This window comes from Orycteropus afer, unplaced genomic scaffold (assembly GCF_000298275.1).
Source record: "Orycteropus afer afer isolate SDZICR_OR568_19922 unplaced genomic scaffold, OryAfe1.0 scaffold00435, whole genome shotgun sequence".
Classification (NCBI taxonomy): domain Eukaryota; kingdom Metazoa; phylum Chordata; class Mammalia; order Tubulidentata; family Orycteropodidae; genus Orycteropus; species Orycteropus afer.
In genome coordinates this window covers 738,487-751,423 of record NW_006922022.1, presented here as the reverse complement: position 1 = coordinate 751,423, position 12,937 = coordinate 738,487, and the positions used below count along the sequence as shown (strand labels likewise).

Sequence of the window (12,937 nt, the reverse complement as noted above, 5' to 3'; positions counted from 1 at the left end):
CGGATGACACCTCCATTGCTTAGCACCTCTCTGCCTCCCTGAGTAACCATGGTGAAGAAAAAGCAGGAAGGCATGAGAAACCAGCAAATGCATTAGTGAGGGCAAATTATGTGAAGTGATCTAAACTCGGAGGAACTTGGCTCCTGCCACAGGAGTGCCAAACCTTACTGTTTCATGAAAGAGCTCTTCACCTCCACCTCCCCAACCACTGGCATCCACTAAAGTGCCCAGCATGGCATCATTCCTCAGGGAATGTGAGAAAACAATAATAATACAAACTTTTCCACAGAGAACCTTTTTCAGGTTTGGTAGTTTTGTCTTGGAGGTGTTGTTTAATCTCATCATCATAATCATGTCCATCATCTTGTTCTTAAGAGTGAACATTTGAAAGTTCTGTTGATACGTTCAGGTGTGATTATCTTTAATCCTATTCCATAAAAATTTTGAAAAGAAACACACAGTATTTTGGCAACTTATGGTAGATGGTTTTAGCATTTTGTTTTTATTATAATTTATTCTTTATGTAGGCCACTGGCTTTTAGCTTTTGTACTTGTTTTTACTGTTATTGTTTTTACTTTTTTAAAGAATATATTTTTTAAAAAAAGAGATCTTATTTAGAATCAGATATGGCAGAGCCATGGTTTACCTCCTCCATTAAGAACAAAGAAGTATCTGTAACACAGACTTTAAAAATCAAAATTAATCATTTGAGTATCAGAAGAAAAATATAAATTCACATAATCACAGGTAGCTAAGAGGCTACTAAAAATTGTAAACACAGTTGGATTTCTACAATAAGAATTCAATACTATAGTTCTAATATGAAAAACATTTCCATCAACTAGAAAACATGTGGCAGACATTTTATGGATTATTTTTTAAATGTCCTTTAAAAAATGCTGATCTTATTCAGGGAATAAGAGGCCTTTCGGTTTGCCAAAAAGTGTAATAGCAAAACAGAAAGGCCACCTGTGTCAGCCCACCCTATAGTATGAACATGAGCTATAAGGGCATTTTGGGAAATGTTTTTCAACTGAGATGAGAAAAAAATCAGTATCAATAGAGATTCCAAGCAGATGCAAAAGGCTTCTGTGCATGTTACTGATTATGTGTGTGGCCCACACACGCTAATTTCAGATGCCTCCAAAACTCCAGGTACTTTCTCTTTTACAAACTACTTTGGGTTAATACTATGCCCCTATCCATATCACCTCTGACAATGGACAGAACTTCAGCACAAGCTAATCAAGCCAAACAAGCTGAATTTCTCCCTATCACAGAGGACTTTGTGAATCTTAAATGACTACTAGATTTTACCAGACATGCCACAATTAATATTTTCACAGTGACTGAGATTACTTTAGCATATAAATCCTATGACATCTCCAGTCTCCTTTTTATCAGAATTGAGACCATCGTTGGGCAGCTGAGCTGGTAGTATACTTGCAGCAAGCAAACAATAGGAGACTCTTAGCACTCCTAGTTACGTCAATTTTTCCACGCACCAAAACTAAAATGAAATAGGTCAATTACTGAGAGGTAGATAAGTAAAATAAACAACTAATTTCAGACAGTGGAGTTGGGAGGGAGTCATATGGACCTCATTCTGTTGTCTCCAAACTCTTTATTGGAGGGAAAAAAGGAGCTGAATAAACTTTAAACTCTCATGTAGGGATGTATTGCTTGTGTGTCCCTGGCAGATGTGGAAAGGAGATGAAATGGGCAAGGGAGAATCAAATATCCCATCGCTGCAGGTTTGCTGAGGAAAAGAGCACTGCAAAGATCTCACATCTGGCAATCATTTGTCAATAGCTGGAAAGAGAACGGCAGGAAACTTTCTGGCTCTTGGAGAAGATGAAAAGACAAAAACCATGTGTCGCACACACACATACACACTGCAATGGTACAATGACTACTACACTTATGCTCCACCCTCCCTTTTCCCCCTCTAAATTTAATGATCTTCAGATATACTTTACTCTATGGTCAAAAACATGCAGTCACTTGACTTGTTAAAGCTGCAGTATATGTACATTTTTCAAATAAACCCCATGGCTGATGTTAGAAAATCAAATTCAGTCAAGCATAGACCGCCTGGTACTTTGGGCAGGAATCCTTGTGGTTTAGTCAATAAACAGAATCTGAATGAAAGACACCACAGTAACTAGACAGTAATGTTTTGAACAGTTCGTACCCTGAAAGGGGGGGGGGCACAGTAGTAACCATGGATGTAATGCTACCCCATCCACTTAGATGCTCTACCTGCAACACAAGTTGTGCTTACCACAAAGTCATCTACATTTTTTTTTTAAGGAACCAAACCAAAAAACCAAACTCACAGCTTTTGAGTCGGATTCGACTCATAGCAACCCCTCCTTGGGTTTCTGAGGCAGCATCATTACAGAAGTAGATTGCCTTCCTTCCAAGGAGTGGCTGGGGGGTTTGAACTGCCAGTCTTCTGGTTAGCAATCAAATACCTTAGGCACTAACAACAAAAAAGAGTGAAGTTATATTTGAGGGATGTTGTGAATGAATTTTGGAAAGCAACTGCTTTTTAAAAAAAAAAAAAACACAATGATGCCTATTTAATAAGGTGGCAAGAGGAAACCCAGACTGTTTAATTCATACAGATCATAACAATATAGGGCATTTGCTGGCAACAACATAATGTAAGTTCATAAAAATGTTCAGCTTTGTAACAGTAGATTTATCATAGAATAAAAGGTTTCTAGACACCCCAAACAAAATTAACAAAATTTTCTAGACTACCCCAAAATCACAGAAATTTTAATCTGTGCATAGTGATAGATAACCTTAAATGGGCAATTTTGGGTTCTCCTGTAGGCTGCATTTAACTAGCAGCAGCCGCAGAACATATCCCCATGTTTCCATAAGTGAATGCTGCAGGTTGTTTAATAACCTGGCAAATTCACAGTAGCTTGTCAAATTATTACAGAAACAGTGTCATCACTAAACAAGCCTGATCACGGTTAATTACAATGCAGACCAGAGAGCAGCCACAATTGTTCATTAATTACAGGAAGCACCTCATTTAAATTTTATGGAAATTTACACTTGCACCCCGGTATGTCTGGACAAAAAAAAAAAAGTGATCTTTCACGCATTCACAGAAGAAAGCAGTCTGTGGTTTATGAAACATCACAGTAAATTGTGTCTAATCTGGTACTGAAATATTGGTTCTTTATTTACCGTAATTTTCTAAGTACTTCAGTGGTAAGAAATACCAAGTCAAACCTCACATTTTCAATTCTCAACCAAGAAGGGCACTAGGCTAACTGGAGCAATTTAATACAGGATGAAGCACAGCTAGATTAAGTAAGTAACTTTTGACTGATTAAAAATAGTATTTTAAAACTAAAGGGGATTTAAACTAAAATAATCACTCATATCAAATTATTATATAAGAGCATTTTTTTTTTTTTTTTTTTTTTGGTAACTACACAGTTAAGGAGCTCCTGAAGCACAAATGCTTCAACTTTAAGTGGGAATTTCAAACTCATGCAGAGGCTCCATGGGTGAAAGAACTGGCAATCTGCTTCTGTAAAGGTTGTAACCAAGAAAGCCAAAGCCCTGTGGGACAGCTCTACTATGTCACATAGAGTCACTATGAGTCAAAATCAACTTCAGGTCACCCCAAACAATATACATCAGTAAAGCACCCAAGCCAAAGAAACAACAGTTTCACATCTATTTCAAAATCTACTGAGGAAAAACAAAGTTAGAAAGTGAACCAACCAAAGCCTTGATTTCAAATTATTTTACTAAATCAAGTAGATTACCACAGAAACATAACACATGCTTTTGCTTAAGTCAAGGCAGGCACAATTCAAGGACAACAGTCATTCATGTCTAAAGATACAGCCACAGAAAATGTGAGGTCACTCAAGATTATTGAAATTTTAGTAATAAAAGGTGAATCGCTAAAAGGAAGGAGGTAAAAGCAGGAAAGGCCTCCACCAGTCATGTGAATTCATGTTAGCAAAAAGATAAAAGTAAACCAGGTATGGGAGCTATGTGTCTAAAGGAAAATCCTTGTGAGAGAGGATATACACTAACATGGCTCCTGAGTAGAGGTATGTAAGAGGTGCCTGTCAGAATCAAAAGGCCAAACAGCAAATCCTCTAGTAGTTGTAATACCTGCCCTAGGGAAAAGTCTCAACCCCAAACAGGAAAAGTAAATGGCTCCAGCAATTCTTACAAGGAATTCTAGGGTACACAGTTTAACTAGAAATGGCTCATTTCTTAAGAGGGGAGGAAGGACCATGATCAGGCCACAGCAAGAATGAAAGGAGTCCAAAGTAAAGATTATTCCTAAAGTCGTTAGCTAATGAAGAACCACGGTATATGTTAAATTTAAAATCCTATTTCTAAATTCATGGAAACCAGATTTAAGAAGGAAGGGGCATGGAATGGGGAAGAAGAGGAGGAAATGGTTCAAACAGGTCTTAGTAAATTCAGCAGTTCACCCACTTGACCATCTCTAACAGATTCAACTCTTCCATTCAGTCCACCAAAATGAAGCTACAAATTGAGAAATCTAATAAATTGAGAGCACTTTCTTTACTTTGCCCAAGAACTTAGTCTTCATTCCTAGGCCCATGCTTAACTCCACAATCTGAATAACCACCTACAAACCAGGGTTTTACTAAACTTGGTAAATATGTTTTCTCCCTTGGTATGTCAAAGTAATAAGCTCTATAGGTGTTTTTCAGTTTCGTTACAAACACACACATCTGCAAAATCCATTTCTCTTTGCATCTTAACTTCAAGTTCAAAAACAGATCATCCAACACAATCATTCATGACAGACCATTCCAGGTGATGTGTTTGAAAAACACCACTCACCCCACCCAAACAGGTCAAGGATCACACTACCCTCCAACCAAAGTCTTCCATCACTTTGCACTGAAGTGTCACACACAAGCTGCTTGCTTTCTAAACCTGGGAAATACATGAGCATATCTCATATGTGTCACACCTGCTCTTCTGTTGTATCACAGCCATACACCACCCAGACAGTACCAGCTGGTGGCACAGTAGAGCTCAGGTGGTCTTCCCTAGTCCAAGAGCAGGTGTGCAGAAGATGGCCTTCCCTTCAAGTATCATCAAACCTGAAACCTCCTCCTAATACCTGTTCTACCCTCTCTCCCACTATGAAGAAGTCAATTTTTAAAATGGTTCTCTTTTTTCGTGTGGGGTGTTAAAATCAGTAAAACTGTTTTAAAACTGAACTCACAGTGCTGATCCCTTGAAAATTTAGAAAATGATGCTCAATGGAGGTTCTCTTTGGAAAAAAAAAAAAAGAATTTGTTCATGCTAGGGGATGTCATCCATGCTGAAACTTCAGCTATGATCTTGGCCCACACATTCCTTAAATATTAAAAGATAAATGGAAGTGGAGATATTCCTTTGGCCAAGAGATTACATTTATATTTTTAGTTTGCAATGCACCAAAATCCTTCTAATGGCTGCTCAAAATAGGCAAATAAAACAGAAGCCCAAGCCAACCCTTTTGTTGAAAAATATACTTAGTTAATAAACTTATATTATACTACTGGACATACCTCCCAATCTATGAAGAAAGAAGACATTCATCAAGTCCTACTTTTCTCTTAAAATGTTCAGATAACTACTGTTCTCCTGATGTGGATGACTATAACGCAGGAAGCATTACATAATGCAGGAAACACAGTGCTCTGAACATGATAATGATAATTTAAAAAAGAAAAAGAAGATGAGCTTATATTTACTGAATGTCTGCTATGTGCCAGGTACTGTGTTAAATACTGGGTATGCATTATATTATTTAATTTTCATATTAATTCACCCTGTGTGGTAAATCTCTGTTTTATAAATGAGAAAACTGAGGTTCAATTACTGAACAGAACCAGTCATCATCGAGTCACTTCCGACTTATTGTGACTTCACGTGTTTAGAGTAAAGCTGTGCTCCACAGGGTTCTCCGGCCTTTTTTCCAAGGACTTCCTTCAAATCGCCAACCTTGCAGTTAGCAGTCAAGTGTGTAACATATTGCAACACTCTGGAACTCCTGAGGTTTAGTTAGGAACAGTGAAGTGCCAAAGGTCTCAAACGCACTTTTGTCAATCTAGGCAGTCATCCTTCTGGGACCAGGTTCTTACCCACTTCAGTGTATACAATTTTTTGAATGAATAAAGGAATGATCTTCAATTAAAGACTATTCATCCTGATGAAATGCATGTTTCACTATACATATGCTACACATTGGCACCTTTTTTTATACCTGTTCTCAATGGTTATCTTTCTCTGGACCATGATGAAAAACCTTTATGGTGTTCAAATCCATTGATGGTATCACACCGCCCCCCACCTTATAAAACAGTAAGACTCCAACCTGGACTTCCAGCCTCTGCTCTGGCTCCTCCAGGTTAGGGCAAAAGTCTGCACCCAGCACTCTGCCAGCACATGCCACTGGAACCTGAGGGAACATGGTGAAGTTAGATGCTACGCATGGGGGCTACTGAGAACTGCACATAGTCACCCTTCACCATGGCAGAAGCAGTGACATCCTAGGTACAGGTCTGAAACAGGCCACCATGGCTTGACATGTGTTTGATGCTTAGCACATCAAATATATTTTAAACGTCATCAACCATATTTAACTTTGTGTGGTTAGCCACCATGGAGTCAATTCCTTCTCATGGTGACCACATGGACAGAAGAACGAAATGCTGCCCAGTCCTACACCATCCCCATGATCAGGTGCAGATAGTTAGTTCATTGTGACCCATAGCATTTTTACCAGCAGATTTTTTTCAGTACATTGCCAGGCCTTTCTTCCCAGTCTGGAAGCTCTGTTGAAGCCTGTCTAGTATCATAGCAACACACAAGACACCAGTGACCAACAGGTGGTGGATGCTCACAAGGTATGCTGGCTATGAACTGAACTCAGGTCTACCTGATAAAAGGCAAGAATTCTACAACTGAACCACAAATCTCTCCATATTTATTAACTATCAAATGGCAAATACCAAGAAGGAAAGAATTGTGCAAAGTCTGTGCCCCTTTGTATCCACACAATGTAGCAGAAAGTAGGCATTTAGAAACTATTTGTGGCCAGAAGGGAGAAGGAGGGAAGCAAGTAAAAAGGAAGACAAGAAGGAAGGAAAAATAAGGGAAGGGAAAAAGAAACAGAATCTCTAATTCACCTTCTTGACACGCATTTTTTTTTTCCATTTTGTTATCTGCAAATATAACAGCCTGCATTTTATGATGCCCAAAGTTCCTTTCTGTTAAAATATTTGCTCCAATTTACTTTTCCTATTACTGATGTAGGATGTTGTTGTTGTTTGCCATCAAGTCGGCCCCTACTCATAGTGACCCCTCCTTGGGTTTCCGAGGCAGTATCACTACGGAAGTAGGATTGCCCAACCTTCCTTCCGAGGAGTGGCTGGTGGATAGCGTAGGCCAAATCACGAAACCAAAAGCACTGCCGTCAAATTGAGTCAATTCTAACTAATAGCAACCTTGTAGGTCACAGTACAACTGTCCCATAGGGTTCCAAGGTTGTAAATCTTTATGGAAACAGACTGCCACATCTTTCTCCCATGGAGCAGCTGCTGGGTTTGAACTGCTGACCTTTCAGTTAGCAGCCTAGTGTTTTAACCAATGCAACACCAGGGATCTTCATAACATAGGCAGCCTTTATTTACTTTTACTTACTTACTCATACTCAAAAACCAAACTTACCATCGAGTCAACACCAACTCATAGTGACCCCCATTGGGTTTCAGAGGCAGTAAATCTTTATGGAAATAAACTGTTCCATCTTTCTTCCACAGAGTGGCTGGTGGGTTTGAACCACCAGCCTTCTGTTTAGCAGTCAAATGTTTTAGGCACTACACCACCAGAGCTTCTTTTACTTATACTACTGCTTTTAAATTCTATCTAAGAGCCTTGTTTAATAAGTCTGTCCTAATAAAAATAACATCAAGAATAGAACAGCTATAATTTTCTGACTGCTTCTCTATATCTAGAATTCTATATTGAAAGCCACTAAGAACCCCTTTAAAAACAAGTAATCTACTTATAATTAGTCATCATAACCTCTAAATATCATCTGTAGTCATTTGTTTACTTCATTTCAGACTTTTCAAGATGAATTAAAAAAGCATTTAGATTCTATCTAAATTTTTTTTAATTTCTTTAGATCATGCCTCAGTATTTCCAAATACGTATTATCTTCTTAATCTTATATCTACTATATATACCTGAATCTCAAACCAGCTACTTAACTTCATCTCATCTGTGCCTTCTTTCCCAATCAAAGTCCTCCTTTGGCATCTACTGTTTGTTTCTTGGATTTGGTTGAAAGTTTACAGAGCAAATTCATTTTCCATACAGCAATTCACATACATTTTGTTTCATGATATTAACTGCAATCTCCATAATGTAACAGCTTCCCACTTCCTCCCTGTGGTTACCTTTTCCCTGTGTCCTTCTTTCCTGTGCATCCCTGCCCTCTGAGTTCTTTCTGTTTACAAATATTACCCTTCTGATCTCCCATGACTGCTTATTCTGAGGAGTATACCTACCTGGTATAAATGTTCACTTTATATGCCTGTCTGTTGTTTTGCTGGAAGCCACGAGAGTGAGTTCAATTCCAGGCCTGAAACGTTACTAGGGGCCATAGCCTCTGGGATTTCACCAATCTCTATCAGACCCATTCTTTTATACGATTTTGAGTTTTGTTCCACATTTTTCTCCCACCGTTATCGAGATCTCTTGCATTGATCCCTTTCAGAATAGCTGACAGTGGTAGCTGGGCACCATCTAGTTCTTCTGGTCTCATGATCATATAGACAGGTTTGCATGGTCCACTAGTCCCAATTGATGCTACACATCTTTGGTTTTGTTGCTTTTCTTTGCTCCAGACAAAGAGAGACTAACTGTTACATCCAGATGGCCACTTGCAAGCTTTTAAGATCCCAGTTGCTATTCACTAAAGTAGGATGGGGAGCAATGTTTTTGTGCATTATGTTATGCCAGTTGAGCTTGATGTCCCCCATTAGCATGGTCCCGAGCCCACAAATCCAACAACTCATTCCCTCAGTTTGTTTCAACTCCTGTTTGGATCATGTGTGCTAATCAATTTTCTTTGTTCAGATACCTGTTTTCAGCCACTGTCCTGTCTTAGAAGGTGTTTCCCTCTTCCTTTTAAAAGACAAATCAGTTCATGTCTCTAAACAAGAAATTTTCAGTAGATTTCACTTTGCAAGTTCACTTGTGCATATCACTAACATTTGAAAAATAGCACTTATTCAACTCTTTAAACATTTTAGGGTCAATCCTCTAATTCCATTCAAGTTTTCTATTCTTTCTTCCTGCACCCATAAGGTGAAATGGTCAGAATATCCTCTGCCTATACAACCCATGAGTTTTTCACCAGTGGAGTCTGTGCTGGGAAAGAAAGGGAGATCACATTTACTAGGCACTTAAAATGTTCTAGTCACCATGTGGGCATTTGACACATATATTTACCCATTTTTTATGTTCAATAATCTTATGAGATATGAACATTTCCATTTTAAAAATGAAAAGGCAGAAGCTTACAATAGGTAAATGTGATAGTTGGAGCTGTGTGTCAACTTGGCTGGACCCCAGTTCTGTGTGGTTGTTCCCATGATGGGATCAGATGACTGTGTTCTGAGTGGCCAGTCTGCCCAAGGGGAGTTTCCCTAGGGGTGTGGCCTGCTTCCAAGATATCCAGGGACATCCTGGGAAGAGACACATTCTTTGAGGGATTGGAACCCTGGTGTGCTGACTACAAACTTCTGTGAGTGAGCAGCCCACCGCTAGGCCTGGAGATCTTGGATTCATCTTTCGTTGGAGTCAACAACGAGTGTACTGCCTGCCAGCCTTGAATTTCTCGGCCTCCTGCGCTTACGGAAGCTAAGGCTGCCGCCAGCCCATTTCCTCCAGAGACTTGGACTTGCCAGCTTCTATACGTTTGTGAGCCATTTTCCTAAGATAAATTTCTCTCTCTCTCTCTCTCTCTCTCTCTCTAAATATATATATACACTTTGCTGGTTTTTGTGTTTCTCTAGAGAACCCAATCTAACACAGTAGATATAGTTGTTTAGATAGTATCATATTTTTACACAAATAATGTATGTGGACATGTTATTTACAAAAACTATGGTAAGGTGTAAAGCCCAGTTTCAACTGAAGAAATGAGGGAAAAAAAGATGAGAACATACTACACAAGGAAGTGAATAAAAAATATGTAATAATTGCATTTGATGGCATGCATTCTAGAGGCATTTGTTGATATTTCATAAGAAAGAAACTGCAAGGAATAGAATAAAGGAAAAGAAGAAGATACTAATAGAAAACAAGAACTACCACTTGCTCTTCAGTCTGCAACATGGCACTTGTCCAGTAACTTGAAGAATGGTAAAGGTATGAGTACATGTGTTGTGTCACACTCAAAATAACACTGATTCAACCCCTAAGTTAACAAAAGGGTGATGGCAGTGAGATCTGTAATAGTAATGTTCCCTAAAGGGGTGGGTGTGAGAGAAGGAAAGCACAATTAAAAAGGAGTAATTTCAGAATACTCCATATTAAAATGAAGCCTTTCTATAAAACTTGGTATTTTTGACTATTTATTAAAGCAAAATCCAATGAGACAGAATATATAGATTTCAAAATAAATGTGTAGCAATGCAATACCTCATGTACACAAAACAAGTATCTGCTTACTCTAATACTTTTTAACTATCACAAATTACTGTATTTCTAGTTCCTTTTTACCCTCACAGTCATTGAATGCATTTTATAAACACTCTCATGAGGAAAGGAGAAAGTTAAACTACAATTATATCCAATATATATATACAGTTTCTGAAAGAAAACAAAAAGGTCTTCTGAATGAGCTAGAAGGAAATTTGTGCCAGGCTATCATAAAGTGTCAACAATTTAATCACAAAAAAAAAAAAAAAAAAAACTTGCAGGGAAGTATGTGGCACCTTAGAATTCTAGAATTCTGGAATTGGGGAAAAAACTCCTAAGGATCCATAAAACTGGGTATCTGTAGTTTAAAGAAATAATCAAGATTCAAGGAAATTAAGCAATTTCTTCAAAATCATAAAACTAGTGGCAGAATCAAGATTAAAATGCACAAGTCCACCCTAAATCATAAATCATACCTTGAGTAAAGGAATAAGACCAATTTAAAGAGAACAAAGATTTGAGATCTTGATAAAAGTCGATCAAAGAAGGTGTTCAAATTTGAGTACTACAGTGGTAAAATGCAACAAGGTCACTCATCTCAGAAAACTGAAATACAAAATAAAGCTAATCTTTTAGAATCAGTACAAAATACAAGTAATTTATTACTAAAAGGAAAATATATATATATAACCACAGCACTATTTCCTACCTCTGCAACAATTGCTATTGTTGTTGTTGTGTGCCATCGAGTCGGACCCAACTCACAGTGACCCCTCTTTGGGTTTCCGAGGCAGTATCACTAAGGAAGTAGATTGCCCAACCTTCCTTCCAAAGACTGGCTGGAGGGTTTGAACCGCCAGTCTTCTGGTTAGCAGTCAAGTGCCTTAGGCACTAGGCTACCAGAGCTCCTACAACAATTGATAGAATATTTTATTTAAAATTCTCAGTAGCTCTTTCAGAGTTAATTTCATGTTATAGTCGTCATGACCTGAGAAATATCACATTTCATGCTGAATTATATATACCATCCTTCCTCTCTACATTCCCCCAAAAGCTTATGATATGAAAACTAGCATGATTATTATCATCTCCCTAATTTCTGACCCTTATTCATCTTCAAATATGGCTTAAGCCATTTTGTGTGTGTGTGAGATAAGGATTTATTTGTTATAAAGGTGGAACTGCTAGACAGCAGGGTTGGTCTTTTTTGGGGGGTGGGGTGGGGGTAGTACAGCTGTATATTACAAAATATTTGCCAATTCAACATTTTTTACATGTCTAAGTCAGTGACATGGGAGTTCTGGTGGCATGGTGCCTAACACATTTGACTGCTAACCAGAAGGCTGGCAGTTCAAGCCCACCAGCCACTCCTCAGAAGAAAGATGGGGTAATCTACTTCCATATAGATACTGCCTCAGAAACCCAAGGAGGGGTCACTATGAGTTGCAATCTGCTCAACAGCAGTGAGTTTTTCTTTTCTTTTTTTTTTTTTTTCTGGTAATCCAGTGGCACAATTACATTCATCATACTGGGAAAACATTAATTACTAGGATCTTTTTCCATATTTTTCCAGAAACTCGATGTTCCTAAGCAATGGCTCCTTCTTTCCCCTCCCCTTCCAACCAGCCTTGGTAAGTATGACTAAGCAAGCTTTTGTCTTTATACATCTTACTATTTCATATAAATGAGATCATACATTATTTATCCTTTTGTGACTTACATCATTCAGCATAATGTTTTCCAGGTTTATCTATGCTGTAGCATGTATCAGGACTTCATTTCTCTTTGTGACTGAGTAATATTCTATTGCATATGTATATACCACATTTTGTTGTTCCCTAGAATTAATCTTTAATATTAGCCTTTATATAAACTCAAAGAGAAACCAGAGAGCTGGGACATTTTTGTGTTTGTTGTGAAGCTGTTGCTCATTTAGGACATACTGTTATGTTGTTGTTGTTGTTGTTGTTGTTGTTGTTGTTAGGTGCCATCGAGTCATTTCCAACTCATAGCAACCCCATGCACAGCAGAATGAAACACCGCCCAATCCCGCGTCAGCTCCATGATCCTTGCTATACTTGAGCCCATTGTCACAGCCACTGTGTCAATCCATCTTGTTGAAGGCCTTCCCCTCTTTCGTTGACCCTCCACCTTACCAAGCATGACATCCTTCTCCAGGGAATGGTCTCCTCTGACAACATG

The 12,937-nt window shown here is 38.4% G+C and overlaps 1 protein-coding gene across 1 annotated transcript in view; it reads right to left on the bottom strand.

The window, feature by feature from the left end:
• BNC2 (basonuclin 2) overlaps nt 1–12,937 on the bottom strand; it is a 383,907-nt gene that overhangs the window by 328,359 nt on the left and 42,611 nt on the right. Inside the window, exon 2 of the mRNA XM_042782734.1 lies at nt 6,396–6,479. Coding sequence (XP_042638668.1) covers nt 6,396–6,479 — 84 coding nt within the window. The remainder of the gene's footprint in view (nt 1–6,395; nt 6,480–12,937) is intronic.